The sequence below is a fragment of the Quercus lobata genome, chromosome 10 (assembly GCF_001633185.2).
Source record: "Quercus lobata isolate SW786 chromosome 10, ValleyOak3.0 Primary Assembly, whole genome shotgun sequence".
In the NCBI taxonomy this organism is placed as follows: Eukaryota; Viridiplantae; Streptophyta; class Magnoliopsida; order Fagales; family Fagaceae; genus Quercus; species Quercus lobata.
In genome coordinates, this window is record NC_044913.1 from 44,335,116 (window position 1) to 44,357,752 (window position 22,637).

Consider the following 22,637-nt stretch of genomic DNA (forward strand, 5'->3'; position numbering starts at 1 on the left):
TAATTTTATGGTATATTCAAATTTATGTGATATGTGATTATTTAAATGATAATTTGAATATCATTTATTTATCAATTATTGTTTTTAGGAACAACAATTACTTAAACAAAAAAAGGTTACCACGGTGTGTGTGTGTGTGTGTTAGAATCTTGTTTTATCTTCCTTAAGTGTGTTTGTTTCTTTTTTTAAAAAAAGGTATACATATTATTTTGGTTCGCAAAGTTTACTCTATATTTAAAAAATAATTTAACTAATGTGGCAAGTGATCTACTGGCAGGCCTTGAGCCAACAAGACTTAAGTCTTGGATTTGAGTTCTCTTTATTCCCATTAGTAAGCGTATTGATACTCATCTCCTTTTGTATTGTTCTAGGTGCGTAAGGGTTGCCACCTTCCTCTCTTATGCATTTTTCTTTAACAAAATTAAAAGAGGTTAGAACCGTAATATAGTGCAAACTTCAAGTGCAAAAATGATAATTAAACTTATAAAAAGAATCGGTGAAAATAACATTTTGGTAATTTGGTCTAAAGACCGAATTGATAATTAATACCAAAAAAAAAAAAAAAAAAAACATTGGGCCTTGGCATCGATGGGCTTTTTTCACTTCGTAATAAATAGCCATTTTACACGAGCTAAAATATGGATTTACTTATTATATTTTAAAAATTTTCCGGAAAAGAATTTCTGAATTCCGTTTGAAGTCGAAACAAACGGAGCCTAAAATCAAATGTGGATTATTCATTCAATAGGGTAGGGACCTTTCACAGGGTGGGCCCAACTACCCTGAGAAGACTCTTAACAAACTCTTAACACCCCCTCACCCTCACAGCGCGAAGACTCGTATATGATATACCAACGCCATTCGCTTCAAAACCACCTATAAAAGAAAAGTCTCTTCTCTTATTATTTTTCTTCTATAGACTTGGCCTAAACCAAAAAAGTAATCAAAACCCAAAAAAAGAATATTGATTGAGATAAGAATGAAGAAGAGAAATTCGAGTTGACGATCACTATTACGACGACTACGACTACGACGACGACGACGATCGCCATGGCCATAACGATATTCAGAAGAAGCTTCGTGGTTTCAGCGGTGGTGCTGTTATCGTCTCTCTTGATTACTACCGTCTCTGCTCACAGCGCCGTTCTCAACGTCAAGTACAAGTACGCCGGTCAAGAGCGCTCCATCACGCAACTCAAAGCTCACGATAGCCGCCGTCAGCTTGGTATTCTCGCCGGCGTCGATCTCCCCCTGGGCGGCTCCGGTCGTCCCGATGCCGTCGGGTAAACTCTTCCTCAATTCTCTTTGCTTTCCAATCAATTATTATTATTTTTTGGTTTTGAATTTTGATTGGAAATGGTGTATTTTCAAAATTCAAGCACAATAGATTTTGTTGAGGTTATACAATTTGATTGATATTGAATTATTGTTGTTGTTGTAGGCTTTACTATGCAAAAATAGGGATTGGAACACCTACGAAGGACTTCTATGTGCAAGTGGATACAGGAAGTGATATTATGTGGGTCAACTGTATTCAGTGCACAGAGTGCCCCAAAAGAAGCTCCCTTGGTGTATGCTTCTCTACCCTTTCACTTCTTTGTTTTTTTTGCTCACTTTGTTTGTTTTGACATTAACGTATTCTTGAAAATGAATCATTTTCTCGTTTTCCGCGACCTTGTTGGAAAACTAACTTTTAATTTCCCTTATTTACCTTCATGTGAGATAGATTTATTTTCCTTATTAAGCTTCACGTGAGATATGTAGAGTTACTTTCTAGAAATTTTTAACGGAAAACAACTCTATTAAAAACGACATGTCAATTAAGGAAGTAATTGAAGAGTATAAATTCAGATAGAATAAAATGAACACATGTGGTCAACGTTGACTAATCTATTGAGGGTTCATAGCTGACCCCAAAAGATTTGAGACTAAGGGTTGGTTGTTGTTGTTGTTATTTGCCCAGCTTATTTATTTATATATTTTTATTGGATAATTGAGTAAGCTTTATTAACAACCCGCAGCAAAAGATATAGGATTAGTTTTGAAACACCAGAACTCACTAGCAGCAGCTTGGTAATCTACACTAGAGAACAGAGATAAGATAACTTTCCCTACTAATATCACACTACAAGCAACTAATACCATTGCCCAGCTTGAATGATGAAAATTAGATTGAGTAGCCCCTCGATTAATGCAACTAACACCATTGCCCAGCTTGAATGACACACGCAACATTAGTAGAACTGTAGAAGTAAAGCTAGTTGCATCATAAATTAATATTTAGCAACACTTAGGGAATGAAGCATCTAAGGGTGGCAATTATCATGCCAAAGAAAAATTGAGTCTGCACTGAGTACTTGATGAGAAGTCTAGCTACACCCTTGAGTTGTAAGATTTTCGCCCATCCTTATGAAAACTACCTTGATGAATTTTAACTACTAAAACTAAATGCTTCCTTGCCTATATTCTTATTCATCTAAGTTTACTAAGGCTCCAAAAAGAGTTTCTTTTTTGTGTGTGGAAAGTAACATGGGGCAATATTCTAACATGCGATAATCTCATGAAAAGAGAAATTACTCTAGTAGATTGGTGTTGCATGTGTAGGAGTAAAGTGACTGGTGAGATTTTGGAGCATTTGTTGTTGCATTGTGACATTGCATATGAATTTTGGATTTATGATTTTTTTTTTTTTTAATGTAGGACGAATTAGGGATTTGTCTACGTTTAGTTGTGGTGGGTTTAGGGTTGGAAAGAAGAAGAATTGGAGAGAAGTTAGGGCTGTTTAGGGGCTATGTGAACAGTATCATGAACAATATCGTGAACAAGAACCCTAGAAAGAAAGAAGAGAAAATAAAGAAAAGAAAGAAAGAGAAAGAAATAACAAGAGCCAACGTGCCTATTGTTCAAAACACTCAATTTTATTAATCAACTCATACTATTTTTTGAATACATAGAGCACCCTATATATATAAAGACTCTTACTTGTATACTAGTAGTATTAGGATTCCTAATAGTATAACTGTACGAGGACTACTATTTAACCCTAATAAATTAAACCAAAGCTCATACATAAAGATCCATAATTAATAAGACTCATTAATAAAACCTATGGCCTATAACTATGGCCCATACCTAACAATTGTAAAATTACTAAAATACCCTTGACTCAAGAATAACCAAATAAAATATAAACTTCCATGGACACTTATTCTTGGGCTTTGCCTTAGCCTTAGGCTTCCAAAGAGAATGTCCTTTCTTTAACCATGTTATGATTCTGCCATCATTTTCTATTTAGGGGGTAATGCCTAGGAGTGTTGTTGGTGTATTATGTGGATGGAGAAATTGGTTAGGTAAACATTTGTCCTTTGTCCGGAATTTCACCCCTTTGTGCCTCTTGTGGACATTGTGGAGAGAGGGGAATCATCATACATTTAAAGATTTGGAGGTCTCGGATTTCAGTTGAAGTTCTCTAATGAGATCATTGTTTGAATGGTCGTGTTTTGGGTCCTAGCTAGATTCATTTTGTGTTGATTTTATGATTCTCTTTCTTTCTGATTGTAATTCTCTTTCTTTTTAATTTTTTAGGACCATCTCATGTAGACACCCTGTGTCCATGAAGTAGTTCCTCTTCATCAATAAAACTTATGAAAGATGAATTTTAACTAATTAGAACTTTTACCTTTCAATATATAATGTTTTGTTGAAGCAACCCATATAGAACTAGCTTTGAGATAACAAATTCCATACAGCATTATTCCATTAATATTTAATTATTCTCAGCCCTTGTCCCCCCTCTGTTTTGGGCATAAACCTCCATCTTGAGTTACCTTGACTCATATTTTAGACACTTCATTACCATTCTACAGAAAGCTACTGAACATCTGTTCAATCTCATTAATCACCATCATAGGCAAGGTAAAAATGCTAGTTTTAATACACTTGGATCCCATAAATTGTTGAATACAAAAAATTGAAGTATCATTGCAAATAAAAGGCTTTCTTTTGTCCACTAACTAGTACCAGTAGTCATTTTATTTAATAAGCGTGATAAGCTACCACTATTTCTGAAAAATTAAGCCGTTAGGAAATGATGAATTTAATCTTTAGCCGTTATTCTAATGAAGTTCGAGTGTGGCACAAACTCACCCTTAATAAGGGAGGCCCAACACATGGGATTTGTAAATTTTTTATAGAGTAGAGAAAGGGTTCAAATCCAGGACCACCTGCTCTAATACCTTTATAAATTACTACTTTTTCCAAACTTAATCTGTTAGAAAGTGGTGAAATTTGATTATTTCACCATTATTGTAACAAAGGCTCAATCTTGGGCTATGAGATTACCAGAAATCAGAGGCAGTCCCAAGTATCTTACTAGCAATTTTCCCTCCTTGAAATGCAGAGTAGACATAATTTGATCTTTGATTTCTTCCAGCAAAAAATGTCTATAACTTGCAGAGTGGTCAGACATCTGATGAAACTCTTATAATGTTGCTTAAATTATTTTTGCTAGATTTCAAGTCAGTAGCAGTGAACATCATTACATCATCAGCAAAGTTCAAATGAGATAGTTGTAATCTTTCACATTTTAGAGGGAACTTAGTGTTTGCACAGTGTTAATTAAATGAGATAGTTGTAATCTTTCACAGGAATTGCTTATTTCTAGTAGCTTGTTTGCACAGTGTTAATTAAAAGATATAGTTTTTGATAACTTTTGTGTTAAACGTGTTACAAAAAGCTAAAAACTAGTTTATTTCAAAAAAGATAAAAGCTAGATTATTTGCAAAAAAAGCTAGGGAAAAAAATTAAGACAAAAAGCAAAAAGCATAACTTTTTTTCAACAATGGCCAAACGCACACTTAAAACCCTTTGCTTCTATAGCAGCTTTCTTCATCATTCTTGAGAACACTTTCATGGTTGTGACAAAAAAATTAGGATATGAAGGTTCTCCTATGTGAAACCATTCCTCTCCTTGAAATACCCCACAAAGCTTTCATTCACATGTATGGAACTTTAGGAGAAGTGATGCATTTTCTCACCCATTATATGAGTTGCTCTGGAATGTCAATGACAACAATAAAACTCAACAGAAATTCATTCCCATTATAGAAAATCATAGGCTTTTTATTATGTCTGACTTTAGCGTGCATCTAGCAGGTCCAAGGTCCCTGTGATAGTTTTGCACCATCTCCTGAAGAAATTACACATTTGATTGCTTTGCTGATTCAGTGTTTCTCTTCTAACAGATTAATCTGTCTCTATACAATATAAAGGACTCGGTCACTGGGAAAATGGTTCCTTGCAATCAAGAATTTTGTTTAGAGGTAAACGGGGGTCCTTTATCTGGCTGCACAGCTAATGATTCCTGTCCGTATCTTCAGATATATGAAGATGGCAGTTCCACTGCTGGAGTCTTCATAAAGGATCTTGTACTGTATGATCGGGTTTCTGGAGATCTTCAAACTACTTCAGCCAATGGAAGTATTAATTTTGGGTGAGCTTATGATCGATACTTCTTTTGTTAGTGAACCTGTAGATATGGATTGTGTGTGGAAGTATGATCATGATTTCTTAGTGTACTCTTAATGTAATGTGATGTTTGGTGTGCTTACCAAAATTTGTTTGTGTTACCTATTCATGATAGATTCAGTGATATAAAGGATATACTTCTTGATTAGGTTTTTATTTTTTATTATTATTTTTGCCGTACTTCAGGTGAGACTGAGGGTCATGTTTCATATAGTTTAGAGATAAACTTGGTAGAGTGGTATCAGCCACTAAAGATGATCTTTTTGGGTATAAGCGTGTATTCTAATTCAGAATATTCTGTAGCTTTTTCTGCATCCTGAGGCCTAGAATCTGAATGTTTTTAATGGTGATTCCTTGTTGGCGGTTCAGGTTTGTGTTGATCGTGTGAATTTGCTTTCTTCATAAAGAAACTCTTTGTAGGGCTTTGTGGAGTTTTGAGATTCTCATTGAATATCACAAAGTGGTGGAGATGTAAGTTGTTGTTTTCAGATACTGTATTTCCATTTTAATAGTTAGCTTCCTGTGTTAGCTTACCCATGGAAGTAGCTCAACAAGTGAATTATGCAATCACTAGTATAGTGGCTGTGTAATTTTGTCTTCCTTTACTTTGTAATTTATCTTGTAATTCTTGCACAAGATAGGTGTATTGTTTGGCCAAAGCATTTTCCATTTTAGAATTCAGCAATTGGACTTGGCCAAATCATATATATATCTTTTAAAAATTTAAATTTAGTAATTGTACTTTTGTCTCAAATTTTGATTAATTAGAGTGCTATCAAAGAGTTTGGGAGTCTAAGATGCGTGTCTAGTTATCCTTTTAGGGAAGTTTAACAACAATAGCAAGTGAATTTTTAGAGGGAAAACTGTGGTCAAACCATGTTAGATAATAGCAAATTTTGAGGGAAAAGTGTGATTGAACCAGGTTAAATTCTTAACCCTTGTATGTCTTTCAATTTATTATCTATTGGATCTCTGTGTGGTTCCACAGGCCCTGGTCTTAGAATCAATGATTTAAGGTAAAATAGTCATTACAATTTGGTATCTTCTTCTTCTTTTTTTAATAGTATTTTGGTATCCTTGAGATCTGGAGCGTATAAGAGGAGATTAGTACGACATTTTGAGTCTAGTGATCTCTTGACATGGGTTGCATGTACTAAAATTAGTAAAGGTGGAGCTACACACTTGTTGCCAAGAAGATGAAGGGTTTACGTGGTTGAATTTGACCATGGTAGATATATGGGAATCTGTATCAAATTCCTATTTGGACTTGCTAGAGAAGTTTTGCAGGAAGTTTTTTGCTTGGTTATGGTGTGAAAGGAAATTGTTTCTTTCTTATAATCCACATCTAGGGTTATGAGTAAAAGGGTTTGACAAGAGATGCAAGGGAGACGGGGTCATGGGGAACATTGATGAAATATGGGATCAAGGCTATGTTCTATGGCTTAGGTGTGATGAGTATAGTAGCTGTTGTCTATTGTTCTGGTGTAAAGTGTCAATTTGGATGCCTTGAAATCTTGTTCCTTTATAATTACCTATACTTACAATGGATTGTTTCTCTCATCCATGGATGCAGGTGAGTTCAGATGAACTGTATATTTGTAATTGAAGTTATAATTTATCTGATCTCGTTGTGACTGAACATCTGTTGAGCTGAACAAGTGGTATCAAAGCTGATAGTTTGTTGGTTATATCATTGGCAGTTTGGCATCCTTTAGCTTGAAGTATGAGGAGATAGGCTACAAGAGCTTTGAGTATGATTAGCTAGGATGATTATTAAAGGTTTTTGTTGAAATAAAATCTCCTAGATATAGAAGCTAGAAATTTTTATAACCAAGCCAAACCCAATCTTAGTCTAGGACTACTTTACCAATTTTTGAAGATTAGGATGAAATACATTGAAATGCTTTAAAATATTTCATTAACATTATTAGAACATAACTGGTCATGTACTTCTCCATATATTTGGTATCAATGTGCTTTTACATCTCTTTCTCTCTCTTCGTTGTAAGATTTAGCTGGAACCTTTCATAAACTAAAGTAGGTGAAACATTTTAAAATACATGCACTCCAACACTATCACTTTAGCATAACAAGGAGCTCTAGTATATTTGGGGTATGGTAGCTAATTGTTTTTTTTCCTATTAATTTGTCATATTTAATTTTTTCCAAGGATGTGTTTATGACAAATAACCATTATAAATCTCTTTCTGTTGTCTGATGTTGTTCTCTTTCCATGTGTGTTTCTCTCCCCAGTGAGGAAGTAGGTGAATTTGTATTCTAGATTTTTATTGGACAGCTAATACAGTTATGTGTTATTCTTTCTACAGGCTACTGTTACAGTCTAGTTACTGAAATAAACTGTGTTAACTCTTTAAAATTAATCAAACAATTCTTCTATAAACTAGCTTGCTCAGTTTATATACTCAGATTACCGTAATGTGTCTCATTTACTGTGTGCTTTAGCTACTGAAAACTGACATGTTTTTAATTGCCAATTTAAATATAGCAGGTTGAAAACTAAACTGCTTGTGAACTTATTCCAATGAATGGTGACAGTATCTAAACTTCTGTTTAAAATCAAATGTCTTCTGGTCATTTTATGTTATTCTGTGCTTTGCAGTCCTTTTTCTTCCCTCTCTTAAATTGATTTTGCACAGAGGTTTCTTGAATATCATGAAGTTCCCTCTGATGCTTTCTGTTTTGTTCTAGGATTTATCTATTATATAAACTTCTTGAAATCTATCTCAAAATCGTGTCTGTTGTATGATGTCAAAAGGCCTAATTATCATTATTTAGTTGTATGGTCAATCAACAGCAACCTGTCCCTCTTCTCAGGGGTAATTAAGTGGTGTTTTCAATGTTTTTGGTGTAGGTGTGGTGCTAGACAAGCTGGGGATCTAGGTTCATCTAATGAAGATGAGGCACTAGATGGGATTCTTGGATTTGGAAAATCAAATTTGTCCATAATTTCACAATTAGCTTCATCTGGAAAAGTGAAAAAGATGTTTGCTCATTGCTTAGATGGAGTAAATGGAGGTGGTATTTTTGCAATTGGGCATGTCGTGCAACCAAAAGTCAACATGACTCCCTTGGTACCAAACCAGTATGTGAGATCTTTTATGGGTGTTAGGGTTGTCTCTTGTTCTCCTTTGTCTTATTTACAGAATCTCAGCAGTCTTTTGCTGAAAGCTTATTTGCTTATTTACTAAAAGTTGGTTAAAAGTATAGCCGTACCTAGAAAATGTGAGTTTTTTAAAATCTATACATAAGCAAATAAGCTAAAAAGTTAGAAGAAAAAGATGTTGCCAAACTGACACTGTTTATTTTGGTTGTAATACTATATAACTAGTTTCTTTTAACAATAAATTATGGGCAAATTACAACTTACCTACCTGTGGTTTTGATTGAAATTTAAGTTGCCTATCCGTGGTTTAAAATTTGACACTTTACCTACCTGAGATTTGACCAAAATTTAAATTGCTTACTTGTGGTTTAAAATCTCATGATGTAAGTGTTCTGCTGGATTCTTTTTGATCTTGTATTTTTTTTTTTTTTTTTTTTTTGTGTTTTTGGAGGAGAGTGACATAAAAGTGGAATAAAATTACATATTTAGCCCTGTTTTTAATAGAGGTGGGTTATAGAAATCTAACTAAGCTAACCTTAGGTGGATAAAGTGTCAAATTTCAAACCAGAGGTAGGTAACTTAAATCTTGACCAAACCACAGATGGGTAAGTTGTAACCTAAGACTCATGGCTTTAGAAAAGTGTCATAGCTTCCTTTGAGTAATTCAATTTTAGCTTGCAGTCATTTTTTTCTGATAGGGATACATGTAACCTAAGACAAGTTGAGGTTTAAAGGAGGTTGATTAATTTAGCGGGAAAAGATCTAATGATGGATAATAAAGCGAAAGCTGACCCCTAAAAATTGGAAAATGCTTAATATACTTTTTATTGTGCTTGAAAATAATGCAACTATACTTGATTGTGCTTGAAAACAATGTGTAATTCTCTAATACTTAGTGAACCTATTTCATTACTTTATATAACAGTGCTATAGTGAGCTCTCAAGCCTGAAGTTTTATTAGCAGGATATAGTTGTCTTGCTTTTAATAGTTTGCTTCATTATTTATGTGCTTTAATAAGTGCTTGGGCAGTGAAACAATTATTTTTGAGTCCACTGATATAATAATTGAGCTAAGATTCAAGAAGCTGGAGTTGGTTGGAATTCTGTAGGTCTCTGAGGAGAGGAGGTTAAAAGAAGTTTGCAGTATTAGATTTCGTGATAAAAGGGAACCAATGCTGTAACTTCGTGAAAATAAGAAGACAGCAAAGTCACATGTAGTCAAATAGAATGGCTATGTTAATCATTATGTATTAAATATTCAGATATGTTGGGTATTTTATATATAATAAAAGATCGCTTGTTAGTGCTATGTTTATCATTATCTATTGAAATAAGTTGAGTGCTAACATCAAGACCAAATTTATAATAATTCAAAATTGAATAGAATTCCTTAAATATGATGTTTGATCTCTTGAGCATGTCAAGGATTGTTTCTTTGTTTGTGCATGCTTATGTCAAGGATCTCTTATGCAATGCTTTATATTAAAATGGCATTGACTTTCTTTGAGATTTTAACCGGTTTGAAAGTTAATTTGAGCAAGAGTGAAGTAGGGATGGGAGATGTGGGTTATATAGATGAGTTGGCAGAGATTTTTTTATCATAAGGTTGGGAGCTTGCCTATGAATTATTTGGGTGTGCCTTTGGATTCATTTATTAAGGCATACATTGTGTGGAATCCCTTTTTAGGGAAGAAGCGGAGATTGTTAAGATGGAAGAAGTTATACTCATCTAAAGGGGGAGGAATAATACTAATTAAAAGCATGTTATCGTGACTTCTTACATCTTATTATTTGTTAATTCACCTTTCCATCCCATGTGGTGAATAGATTAGAGAAGTTGACGAGGAACTTTCTCTCGAACGGGTTGAGGGATGAGCCCAAGTTTCATTTTGTGGACCAGAATATTGTGTGTTCTCTTGTCATGTGAGGGGATTTGGGTTCCAAGATGGGGATCTTTAATAGAGCTCTATTAGTGAAGTGACTAGCATTTCAGGGTAGAGGAGACTCATTTATGGGGAGGATAATAGTGTTAAAATATCGCATGGAAGGGGTGGCTAGGCAACGGAGCAGATGCATAGCACACATGGGTGTAGTTTATGGGAAAAGCTTGGGCTCCAACCACCAATAGGATGATGGCATGTATCTTGTCATACGTAATGAACATGACTCACTTAATTGGTTGGGTTAAGTGAGTCATATGCATTGCACGTGACAAGAGCTAATGTCATCTTCCTATTTTTGGTTCGAGCCCAAGGCTCCAAACATGTCCAAACTTTGTCCTAGTTTATGGAAGGAAATTAGAGCAAAGTGGGATGTCTTTGTCATGAATGTGCATTTTGAAGTGGGAGAAGGAGATGAGGTGCATTTCTTGCATGACAGGTGGTGTGGGGAGCACCTTTTGAAGGAGCAGACCTCGTCTTGTATGGTGGATGAGGAAGAGTTGGGATTTGCTTATTTGGTGGTTGGTATCAGTGGGGGTGAGGTGCATTGAAATGTTTGGTTCGTTCAACTTTTCAAAAATTGGTAATCAGAGCCGGTTGAGCCTTTGCTGATTGTTGTATTCTACGGTGCTAACTAGTGATTTCTGGATAGGATGCGATGTAGACTGCGTGGGAGTGGGGCGTTTTATGATGTGTTGCATGCCCATAGGGTGATTAGTTTCCCATGGAGAGGTATTCGGTGTGCCAAGGCCCCAAAGGGGGTTGCTTTCTTTGTGTGGACTGCGGCTTGGGGGAGGATCCTGACCAATAATAAGCTTTGAAAATGGGAAATTATATTGGTAGATTGGTGTTATTTGTGCAGAAAACGGGGGAAACAGTGGATCATTTGCTTTGTAGTTTTCTTATGCGATGTGGAGTTACGTGTTTGGGCTTTTCATGGTTCAGTGGGTGCCAAAAATATTGGACTTACTGGTTGGTTGGCGTAACTGATTTTGTAAATGCTCATCTGGGATGTTGAATTTAGCTTCCTTGTGCTTGATGTGGATATTGTGGAGGGAACAGCATAGTTGCACCTTTGACGAACATGAACTTTTGGAATTTCAGCTGATGACCTCCTTTATTAGAAAATTTAGAGATTGGTCCAGTGGAAGGGACTGAATTATATACTTACTGTAATAGAATTTATTTATTCACTTACATTTGCATGTAATCTTTGATATATATATATATACTTCTGCAATAGAAATACATAACATATATATATATATATATAAAAATGTAATATGTTACTAATTTTTCCTTGTGCATTTATGAGTTTTATTTTTATTATTTTAAGAAATTTCTTCTTAGTTAAATCTTGGCCTATGTAATTACGTTGACTAAACTGTTTCTTCTTGCAAAATTTGTAGGCCTCATTACAATGTCAATATGACAGCTGTTCAAGTTGGTCAAGTTTTTTTAAATATTTCAATAGAGGTGTTTGAGTCAGGAGACAGAAAAGGGACAATAATTGACAGTGGTACAACTTTGGCCTATCTCCCAGAAATGGTTTATGAGCCATTAGTAAGTAAGGTATGTCCATATGAATCATTTGTAGTGTACACAATATATTAGAGTTCAAGTTGGTTGACTTCCGTATTTCAAGTTGCCCACTTACACATTTTGATATCTTTGTTAGATCATCTCTCAACAGCCAGATATAAATGTTCAAACTGTTCACGATGAGTATACATGCTTCCAGTACTCCGAGAGGTATGTTGCATGTATATTGTTGTCATATGAGACTTTTGAATTTAGAGATGGTAGTGCTAGATTTGGTATTGGTGGCTACAAGGAAAGACGAAATACATAAAGAGATGGGATCTCAACCCAGTGGTGGTTTTGCTTCCCTACCTATTTATATAATATATTTTCAAAATTTTGTAGAAATACTAATGCCCTTGCCTATAAAGCTCTTATAATATAATGCCTAGAATGTTTTACAGATTAAAAAATGACCGTTATGGACGGCCTTGTAGATATATCTCCCAAGTGATCACAAGACGTGACATATGAGGAAACAATTTACATACCATATCTTGGATGCAACATGATGTAGAACAATGAGCTTGATAACAAAATTAGTGCACCGCAAAATTCTCCAATGATTTTTTTTTTTTGGAAAAACAAACAGAAAAATAAGATAAACCTGAGAATCAACACCTAGGAATTGGTTGGAATCAACACCAAGCCATTGGAAAATTCCAACTAAATTTTTATTTACTATAAACTTGTCTCCATAGTATTAAAATAACTTGTGTTATAGACTACTAGGACTAAATCCTATTCCTAATCGACTGACTTGGGTCCAAGCCCAGTTATTTAGTTCTGAAAATAACATCGATGCTAGGAAATTAAATAAAATACTAACAACCTAATTATAACTAATAACCCCAAAATAAAGTTCAATTCTTCTTTGACATTGTCAATTGCTCATACTTCTTCGTTAATTTGTCTGCCCAACCCCTGCTCCCAACACGAGCATTTTCAGATTTTTGGTTTCTTACCTTAACCACCTACATGGCCAAGTCTCCCCCACTTATCTCTTTGTAGATTTTAATATTTTTAAGTTTTATCTTTTTTTTCTTAGGTATATCAGGTATCAACTATTGAAAACTTATTGGGTTGGCATATTGGGTTGGGCATTAACTTATAAATTTAAAGGCTTTTAACAAATTTTATGAGCTTTGACCAATACCAATTAGTTTAATGAATGCATATATATATTTATATATATTTAGCGGTAACCTGAAAAGGTAAACCATTATTGACTACTACCAAAATATTTCATTCTCTTGGCCAAATCAAAACGCCCTCTGGTCTGGTATTTAGTATTTACAACTTTGGCCAATAGTGTCAGAGAACAACAACAGTGAGGGATTGGAGTTTGTTCTGATACCAAAATTGATGCAAAATGTGTTTGATATCAAAACTAATGCAGCAAAAAATTCTGCAAAGAAATTTGTAGGAAAAACAAAATAGAAAAATAAGATAAACCTAGGAATTAGCACCAATCCATTGGAAAATTTTTAATTTTTATTTATCATAAACATGTCTCCTTAGGAGTACATTGTACAATAATATGCTTATATTGACAACTAGGACTTAACCGTAATCCTAATTGACTTGGGTCCAAACCCAATTATTGAATTACAAAAATAACCTTGACTGTAGAAATTTAAATAACCTGTGTCTTGTATTTTGTTATATTTGAACATGCTGGGTCACCTTCATTCATGGTTGATCCTAAAGATATATTCTTTTATCTCTCAAGCCTGCCAATTCCTTCTGGCTTGATATAACTTCATGTATCATTGTTGATGCTATAATGTTCTGACAATTGAGACTTATCAAAACCAAAAAAAAAAAAAAAAAAAAAAAAAATGGTTCTTACAGTTGAGAATAATGTGTAAACATTGTGCTATAGTTTATTTAACTTTAATTTGTGAGTTTTGCTTTCAATTGCAGCATTGATGATGGATTTCCACCTGTTGTATTTCATTTTGAGAACTCACTCTCATTGAAGGTTTATCCGCATGAGTATCTATTCCTCTTAGTAAGTATATCAAGCAAGTTGATAAAGCTGCTCTTCAGATATGTTTGTTTCTACATTTTACTTGATTTCTTCTTGGTCTTCTCTTTCTATGTTGCTGGTCATTCTTATCTTTTTTGCTGGGTTGCCTGCCCCTTCTGCTCATTTTTAACCTTCTTGCCTCAATCTGTGACAAGTAATACTTCTTAATGCCTCAAAATTTGACTTTTGGAAATTAGGAAAAAAAAAAAAGTTTAGATAAAATACACTTGTTTTCTCTGTGCTTTTAAGCTCCCTTAAATTGAAAATTAAAAACACCTCTTTGCTTGTTTTTAGTTTCCTTTGTAAATTGAGATGTGGAAACTGTTTCTGTTTTCTAACTGTTTTCAGTTGCCAAACAAGTTTTCAAGTCTATAAAATAGAAAAGATCTTTTGAAAATAGAAAACTTGGAGAAAAAAACAGTTACCAAACATACCCTTACCTTTTGGAAAGTGTTGATGCTTCAAAGCTCTTATTTAACTTTTAGATTGCTGATAGTACTCTATCTTAAGAAACTGCTCATGCTGCTTTCTGATGAGGAATTACATTTTGTTGAGAAACCGACATGTTTTAGTCTACATTGTACTAAAACAATGTCTTTTGATGTTCCCTCATAGAATGCTGCAAGAGCGGTAGATCTCTTCCACTCTCTCATATCTGATCGTAGGTTAATGTCTGAATGTTTTAAATTGACAGATTCAGGACACGCGCTGAATAAGATTAGAATCAAACCCTAATTATGAAAACATTGTGGGTCCTCATCATTGAGGGCTACCAAAACTGATCCCTGGGATGTAAACCCTACACAAACTGTATTTGGACAATTGTGATGCTAGGAGTTCATCACAAGGGGGCCAAAAGTAAATCAATGAATATGTTAATAAAATCTAGTATTCTTTATAGATGTGAATAAGGATGTTGTTCTAATTTTATAAAAAAGGTGATAAGAATAGAGTTTATTGTTCGAATCTTTAAAAAAAAAAAAATGATAATTGATTCTCTCTTATTGAATCTATTTACTGACTTAAAAAAAATGTAAATAATGTTAAATAACATGGGGAGTAATTATTTACTATACAGTGGAGGATTCTTTTTTTCCTCTGTAAAGAAAAAAAAAATAATAATAAAGATATACAAATCTGTAGAGGTTTTTTTTTTTTGGGTGGGGTTGGGGTTTTTTTTGGGGGGGGGGGGGGGGGGAAGGGGGTGGTGGGGGTTGCGCTGGCCCCTTTTGGTGTATGTGTTGGTAGAAAGCACTTAATGGTTCAGTGTTTGCCAACCATCACTCCCATCTGGTTCACTCTAGATTTCTCAAGCATTTAAAATTTTGGTTTTCACAAATATTATGTAAATGAAATGCAACCTACCTTGGGATATTTCCTGCTTTTTTATCATTACTCTAGCCAATCTTGTATATGCTTGTAATTCTTGTCTTGTAGCATTTTTTATTTTCAGATTTCCCATTTTCTTAATTTCCGTTGTCTTTTAATCTATGTCAATCAGTTAGTTTACTATTGTGGATCTTTACAGGAAGGTTTATGGTGTATTGGTTGGCAAAACAGTGGGAGGCAATCCAGAGATAGGATGAACTTGACCCTTTTGGGAGGTATAGCCCAAATATTTGTTTATTTCAGTGGTAACTCTTGGCTAAGTACTTTTGCTGCGTGATTGCCATAGAGCATTGGAATCTTTATTTTGCCATCTCTCACGTCTGGGGGTTTGACACTTAGATAAAGTTTCATTATTAAAAGAGTGAAAACATTCCCCCTTTTCATGAAATTCAATTCCAATTGAACACTGGCAGGAACACAAGTATTGACTTTATGAAGCTCCACTGGCATGATCAATGGAAATATAATTTCTTGTTTTGTTTTTTTTTTTTTTGTAGATCTAGTCCTTTCAAATAAGCTAGTGTTGTATGATCTTGAGCATCAAGTCATTGGATGGACTGAATATAACTGTAAGTTTCATGTTTTTTTCCCTTCATTCTATTCCAATTTTTGTGTTGTATTTTATTTTAATTCAAATTGTAGGTTAGTATGTGTTAGGCCTAGCAGCATATAGTCAGGCCCCTTATTGCTTGTTTTTGTGGAGACCCTTGAAGTCTTCTTAGTTCTTACACTAGTGAAATTTGCATGTAATGTATGACAATTTGTGATGTGAATTTTCATAACCTGTGATCCACTTCTTTCACCAAAGCAAAGGGTAGGGGTGGTATTGTGTCAGGGAAGGTCTTAGCTTTTGAACTTGCATAGACGTTGGTTAACTTAGAACAGTTATTATTCATGAAGAAGTAGCTCTAATCATGAAGTAGTGGCCATGGATTTTCCACAAGGAAGCATGGGTGCACCGTTTTGGCCGGCGCACCCGCTTCGGATTTGTGTGGACACAGCTGAATGCACGTCCCCTGCTGTTTTTTTTTTTTTTTTTTTTTTTTTTTTTTTTTTATTCGGCCTGATGCAGTCTGAAATAGGACCTGATACAGACCGTTATGGGCTGAAATACTTATTAAAAAAAAAATGTAAAAGATATGATCAAAACACACTGTTTTGTCGGCAAACTTTAAAGGAAACAAAACCCTACATTCATCTCAATTATCTCTCTCTAATCCATGGCCTCTAGCTCTCCCTCTGTCTTTCCTTTGCCTCGCTGACCCACGTCTCACTCTCCCAGCTCTCCATAAAATCTCAAACCTCAAACCTCTATAAAATCTCAAACTTTCGATCTTGTATTCTAAATTCTGAACATCATGTAATGGTTATGTATTCAGTATTCACTTTATTATCTACTGACTACTATTGCTTTTAAATTGATATATGTTTACCATTATATGTATAAAAAATAATGCTTAGCAATATATAGAAAATAAAAATAAAAATATATTTAATAATTAATTAATAAACGTATCCCGCCGTATCTGTGTCCTATTCAAAAATTGCTGTGTCGCGGCACTGCACTTGCACCCAAATTCGCACCCGTGCTTCCTAGATTTTCCGTCACAGCTGTATTTTTTTTTTTTATAAGTATAGAACTTCATTGAAAATAAGGAAAACCAAAAATAAGGAACCAAAGCACACAGATAGTGAGATATGGAACCAGCAATACATCAAAACTATGGAGTATGACAAGTATAACTATCAAGCGAATCAGTCAAAGAAACAACAGCAAAGACACCTGAAGCATTTGTCCACTTTAGCAATATCAGGAGGAAAGAAAGATTCAAGTCATTGGTCGATCTCTCATTTTCTTCAAAAGTATAAGATTTAAAGTTTTTTGTTTTTCCATCCCTATGGCATTCTAGGAAGGGTTTTGTTGCTCTTCTGATGGGTGAAATTTGTGTTTTTAAAAGTCATTTATACTCAATAGTGTAATGTGATTAAAAAAAGAAATTGCAATATTGATTAGTATATATTACAAAATGTACAATTTTGAGTTGTCATGTCTGATTCAGCCCTGGGTAATGTTACTGACATTAAAGCTCTCAAGCCCTGACTAGTGTAAAACTTTCTTATGTATTTAATCATTCTTGTAGCAATTTGTCACACACCTGTCTTTCTGAACATGCATTGAAATTGACCTGCATAAAGAACTCTGAGAAAATTAATCCCCAAGTTAGCTTTGGGATTTAGTAACTAGACCTAAAGTTATTTCAACTTGACATGTTAATGCTTAGTTGTGAAAGGAAAAAAAATGTAAAATTTTGTTTTATCTCAATGTTGCCTTTGCCTCAGTGCAACAGTAAGATTTTTTAAAAATTTTAATCGAAGTGGACAGGTTTGATTCTGAAGAGTGGCTACTTTATGCAAAATTGATGTTAGGACAGGTTTTGGTGGAAGCAAAATTAGTTAGTGGTGTTTACTTTGTTGTTGCCTTTGTGGAATCCTAAGAAGTTCTGGCTTTTGTTGATTAATGACGGGATACAAATATTCATCCAATGATTTCTCTTGATGCAATATCAAGTGAAGCAAGCAATTGTTTCATGAATTTGGTGGATTCAGGATCTATAGTCATCTGGTTTGCACAATTGTTTGTTTACATGACAATCAAATCATGGTTAATAATTTCCTTGAACTAAAACAAATTATTATTAGAATAATAGTTAAGGAATTAAATTCACCCCATCCTACCAGTGTGACGAGTGGTAATTTATCGTGATATCAAAGTAGGTGATCTTGAATTTGAACCATGTTTCCATGTGTTGGGCCTCATGTATTGAAGGGTATTGAAGAGTTTGGATCCGTTCATGAAGGTCAAATGAGAATAATGGTAAAAGTGATTTAATTTACCATTTCTTGCAAGTTTAAGTTTTTGAGACTGATAATTTGTCAATTACATTGCATGAATTTCTAAACTCTAATCTTAGGTGGAGCTCTAGAGTTCTATCATGCCAGATGAACTGGTTTTGGTTTTACACTTCATAATCTTATGTGAAGAATGGTACCTCTGTTTTGTCTTGTGACCCTAAGTTTGAAGTTGGAAAGTTTAACAAAGTTCACTGTAAATTTGTCATAGTAATTATCAAGGAATTATAAAAAAAAAACTGTCGCTGTCAAATTGCAAATGTTAAAATGTTATTTTTTCTTTTTTGGTTTGTTGTTTGATTTTAGATTGATTTATTTCAGGCTCTTCAGACATTAAGGTGCTGGATGATCAAACTGGAACAATACATTTAGTAGGTTCCCACTATCTTGGTTCTGCTTGCAGTTTGAATATTCGATGGGCTATAGTTTTGTTGTTTCTAAGTATGTTGTTGCACTATATTTTCACTGGAATTCTACTATAGGTTTCAGCCAATAGAAAGTATCAGTAGTTGATATATGAAAAACAAAATTTGAATATAAATAGAAAATAATTAGATTTATTGATAAGATTGTGCCCCCACATACTTTTCTCAGTTGTGTATCTATTTTCATGCCTGATGTGGAAACAAACTAGGAATATTCATTGTACCAATGCTTCACAGTAGACTGATTCACAGTGGGTTACATTTTTCTACCCATAGTGAATATGTGGAAATATAAGAAAGCTTAGAACCGGCTTTGAGTTTTGTAAGTATACATGGTTTAAACTTTTTAATTTCTGGTAGAAGTTTAATTAGTCGATTGTAGTTATATAAATTTTAATAAGGATTGAAATTCAGCTCAAGAGCTTTGGCGACTTGTTACTCAAATCTAATGTTCAACAATTCACGAAAAAAATACTTAAAAGGGCTTAGTGATATGCTTTCAAAAAGGCTTCCCTCGTTACGTTATAAAGCTTCAAAATGTAATGAATTTGAGCAATGGAACTCAAAATCGTAGATCTTATCTGGTGAAGGATCAAGGTGTCAGTGATTCGGAGACAGATGGCGGAGATTTGCTTTTGGTTGTCTTGGATTTGGGTTTACCCATAGGTTTTAAGGGTCTTGACGGTCATGATGGGGATTTACAATGGGGGATTACAGATAGTGTTTTCTTAATTCTTTTAGAAGCACACTATTTGTCACAATTTGTTGGCGGTTGGTTGTGAATGCCAAACAATGACTTTCACGTGGATTTACTATTTTTTCATTATTAATGACAATCATTTACATCAAAGTTGTTGTAAAAGTTGTGTTCCTAGATTTTTTTTGTAGTTTTTTGTTGTTGCTGTGCTACCGAGGAGATTGGCTGCCATGGTAAAATGGTGGTGCAGGAAAAGATGAGGAAAAAAAAAACATGAAAACAATGTAGTTTTAACATATTAACATTACGATGTTGTTTTGAGCTTACATCATAGTCGTAAAAATAGACAAAATCCCATGTTAGTGTCAAAGGTTAGGGACTAAATTTAATTTTTTTTTAAAACCATCAAGGACCAAAATAAAAATTGATCCAAATATAGTTGTAATTTGGAATATATATTTTTTGGGAAAAAAAAGCAAAAGGGAATCCTAAAATGATTAGTATGAGAGTTTCAAACCTAAAAAGCTTTAAATTAGTTGGTGAAAAGATCCAAGTTATATACAAACTCAAACCGAAGTCTTAAAGCAATTGATATGAGATTTCCACATCTACCATACCTTCAAGTTTGCATATAGTCCATCCTCAATTAGACCTAGCAAAATTAGTCCTCAGTTAGACTCGTGCCAGTTAATTTGCTAGAATATGTTTTAAAAATAGAAAATGGTTGGGAAGTAGGAATTTTAGCTGCTTTTTAGTCAACTTTGCAGATCAAATCTGGAACTTGACCCAACATGTTTATCAAGCCAAATCTATTATAAAATTTAAATCATAATTTTTTTTTTTTAATTTTTAAAATGGGGCAAAAAGTTGGAGCCTTGAAGTTTCAGTTGAAATACAATGAGATGTCATTTGACATAGAAGTCATGGGCCACGGGCGTAATACGTGACGTGTTTGAAAAAAATTAAATTGGACCTTAATACCACGTTAGAACATCCAATTCAGAAGCTTGGCACGGTGGCGAAACTCAACAACATACATTTATATCATGTCCTATCCTAATTGATGTAGAATTTCTTTGCAATGAGTACAAGCTATAAGAAAAGACATAACTGTGAGAGAGGTAACTGGGGAGATTGTTTTAGATAGGACGAAATGAGACAAGGATTATAGCTGATCCCAATTATCTTGGATTAAAGTTGAGTGGAATTGTATATTTGAAATCATACCTCTGGTGTCTTTCCCTTGTAATTTGAAGCCACTTTTTGGCACTGATAATTGCACTACTCTACTATAATCTCTCTCTCACACATACATCAATTGATTCTCTTTTTAACGTTTCAATTCTGCATAATGTCACTTTATTATGCTTTTTGTTTGATCTTTAACTGAGGGTTCAAATGAACACCTACGATGCATTTGTCACAAGAAAATTCTGCCTTTTACCACTTAAGACAAGCACACAACCATTGTCTTTCTTGTTGACAAATTGTACAACTCGGTCATTCATACCAAATAATCGAAACAAAAGAGAGGGCAAAGACTAGAAAGGCAAATAGAAGAGGAAGTGGAAAAATGAAAATATGTTAAAGACATAGTAACTGGCAGGCAGAGCAGCCTGTCACTCGCACTGGAAATACCAGGTTGTAGGGTGCATTAGAAGCTTTTGATGAGTGTAGTTGAAGGAAAATTTTTGCAAGGGTGCCAAGGGTAACCCACTGTTGACGACACAATCATCATAGCCTAGCACTTTGAGCAGCCTGGGATTGACAAGAGTTTGAGGAAAGTTTCCAAAGTTCAAATGTATATTGATAATTGGGCACATAGGGCAGTTGTTGTGCACTTCCACCATGAATTTTGGAGGCTCACCGAACCCCACCTGAGTCTGTTGCACTGTGGGAGCATTGGCTGCACACTTTGCTCCTAACCCTGCAATATTAGTTTATAGTCCCATTAGCTTTTAACATAATAATAATAATAATAAAAAACAATAATTGTGTATGCTTGTGAATGTGTTTGTGTCCGAGAGAGAGAGAGAGAGAGAGAGAGAGACCATGGTATAAAAGACAGGAGAAAGTAAGGAAAGCGAAGAGAAGCTTGGAAGCAGCTGATTGGCTTTGCATTTTCAGTATTGCAGAGTATGGAGGAGGGGAAGAGCTTAGGAGGCTGCATTGGCTTGTTATATAGGGCTAATTAGAGAGAATTTAGAACCAGTTTTTTTGTGGTTGTGGGAAGAGGTGTCATCAAGAGAGTCACATGCAAGGAGAAGAGAAAAAAGTGTTACTTGAGTGTGAAGTGAGAGGGAACCAGAAAGTGCAAGACGTACGCACTCGCTTCCCTACCAAACAACCTCAGGCACATGGGTTAGTCAGAACCCAAAACATGCCAAGAATTTTTCTTGCATTTCTGCCATAGCAGATTTTTGAGTGTTATATTCACATACATCTCTCTCTCTCTCTCTCATACATGGTCAGAATCAGAGGCCAGCCACATGCTAGCCTATAGCTCAGCCATACCAAAATTGGGGAGAGGGGGTCGAGTGAGACGTACCTAGACAAGCCATGTGTTACAGTGTGACAATTTTCTTTCCCTACCTTTTAGACTTTTTTGTGTTAATGCCTCTGATGACACAGAAATTATTCAATAGACTTGAAGGACCGCGTTAAATAGTGTCCACTATTTCTTCCACCCAAATGAAAAAAATGTCATGTGTGTTTTAATTTAATGAATCAGATCATAATCACACAACCAACAAATGTTGAAAAAGACCAAAATATCCAACCCAGATCGGGGCACATGTTGAACTTGGCGTCTTTTTGAAATTGTTTAAAGGTGCAGATCCTTGAGGTTGCGAAGAACAAGAGGATGCATAGCTAAATGTTGTAGGGGAAATTGTTGAAGGAAATGGAACCACCCATTTCGTAGGTACCACCGCTCACTTGTGGTTGTGGAGGTGGTTGCCATTAGTGGTTTGTTGTCGGATCTAGGGATGGTATTTTGGTCTTTTTAACTTCC

At 34.7% G+C, this 22,637-nt stretch overlaps 2 protein-coding genes across 3 annotated transcripts; one reads left to right on the forward strand and one right to left on the reverse strand.

Moving 5' to 3' along the window:
- The first annotated feature begins 790 nt into the window (after positions 1-790).
- LOC115963734 (aspartic proteinase-like protein 2) lies at positions 791-19,253 on the forward strand. 2 transcript variants are annotated; one of them, XM_031082870.1, is made up of 10 exons: positions 792-1,283; positions 1,442-1,571; positions 5,244-5,491; positions 8,399-8,629; positions 12,000-12,162; positions 12,269-12,342; positions 14,098-14,185; positions 15,732-15,807; positions 16,090-16,161; positions 18,824-19,253. In XM_031082870.1, the coding sequence occupies exons 1-10, from the start codon at positions 1,051-1,053 to the stop codon at positions 18,982-18,984; spliced, it is 1,476 nt and encodes a 491-aa protein (XP_030938730.1). In that variant the 5' UTR covers positions 792-1,050; the 3' UTR covers positions 18,985-19,253. The 2 variants fall into 2 exon arrangements, with proteins under 2 accessions (XP_030938731.1, XP_030938730.1); XM_031082871.1 differs by lacking the exon at positions 8,399-8,629 and having other exon boundaries at positions 791-1,283.
- A 1,617-nt stretch (positions 19,254-20,870) lies between these two features.
- Positions 20,871-21,859, reverse strand: LOC115963735 (uncharacterized protein At1g05835). The gene is made up of 2 exons (XM_031082872.1): positions 21,676-21,859; positions 20,871-21,551 (listed from the first exon to the last, which is right to left on the reverse strand). The coding sequence occupies exons 1-2, from the start codon at positions 21,743-21,745 to the stop codon at positions 21,244-21,246; spliced, it is 378 nt and encodes a 125-aa protein (XP_030938732.1). The 5' UTR covers positions 21,746-21,859; the 3' UTR covers positions 20,871-21,243.
- Between the last annotated feature and the right edge of the window lie 778 nt (positions 21,860-22,637).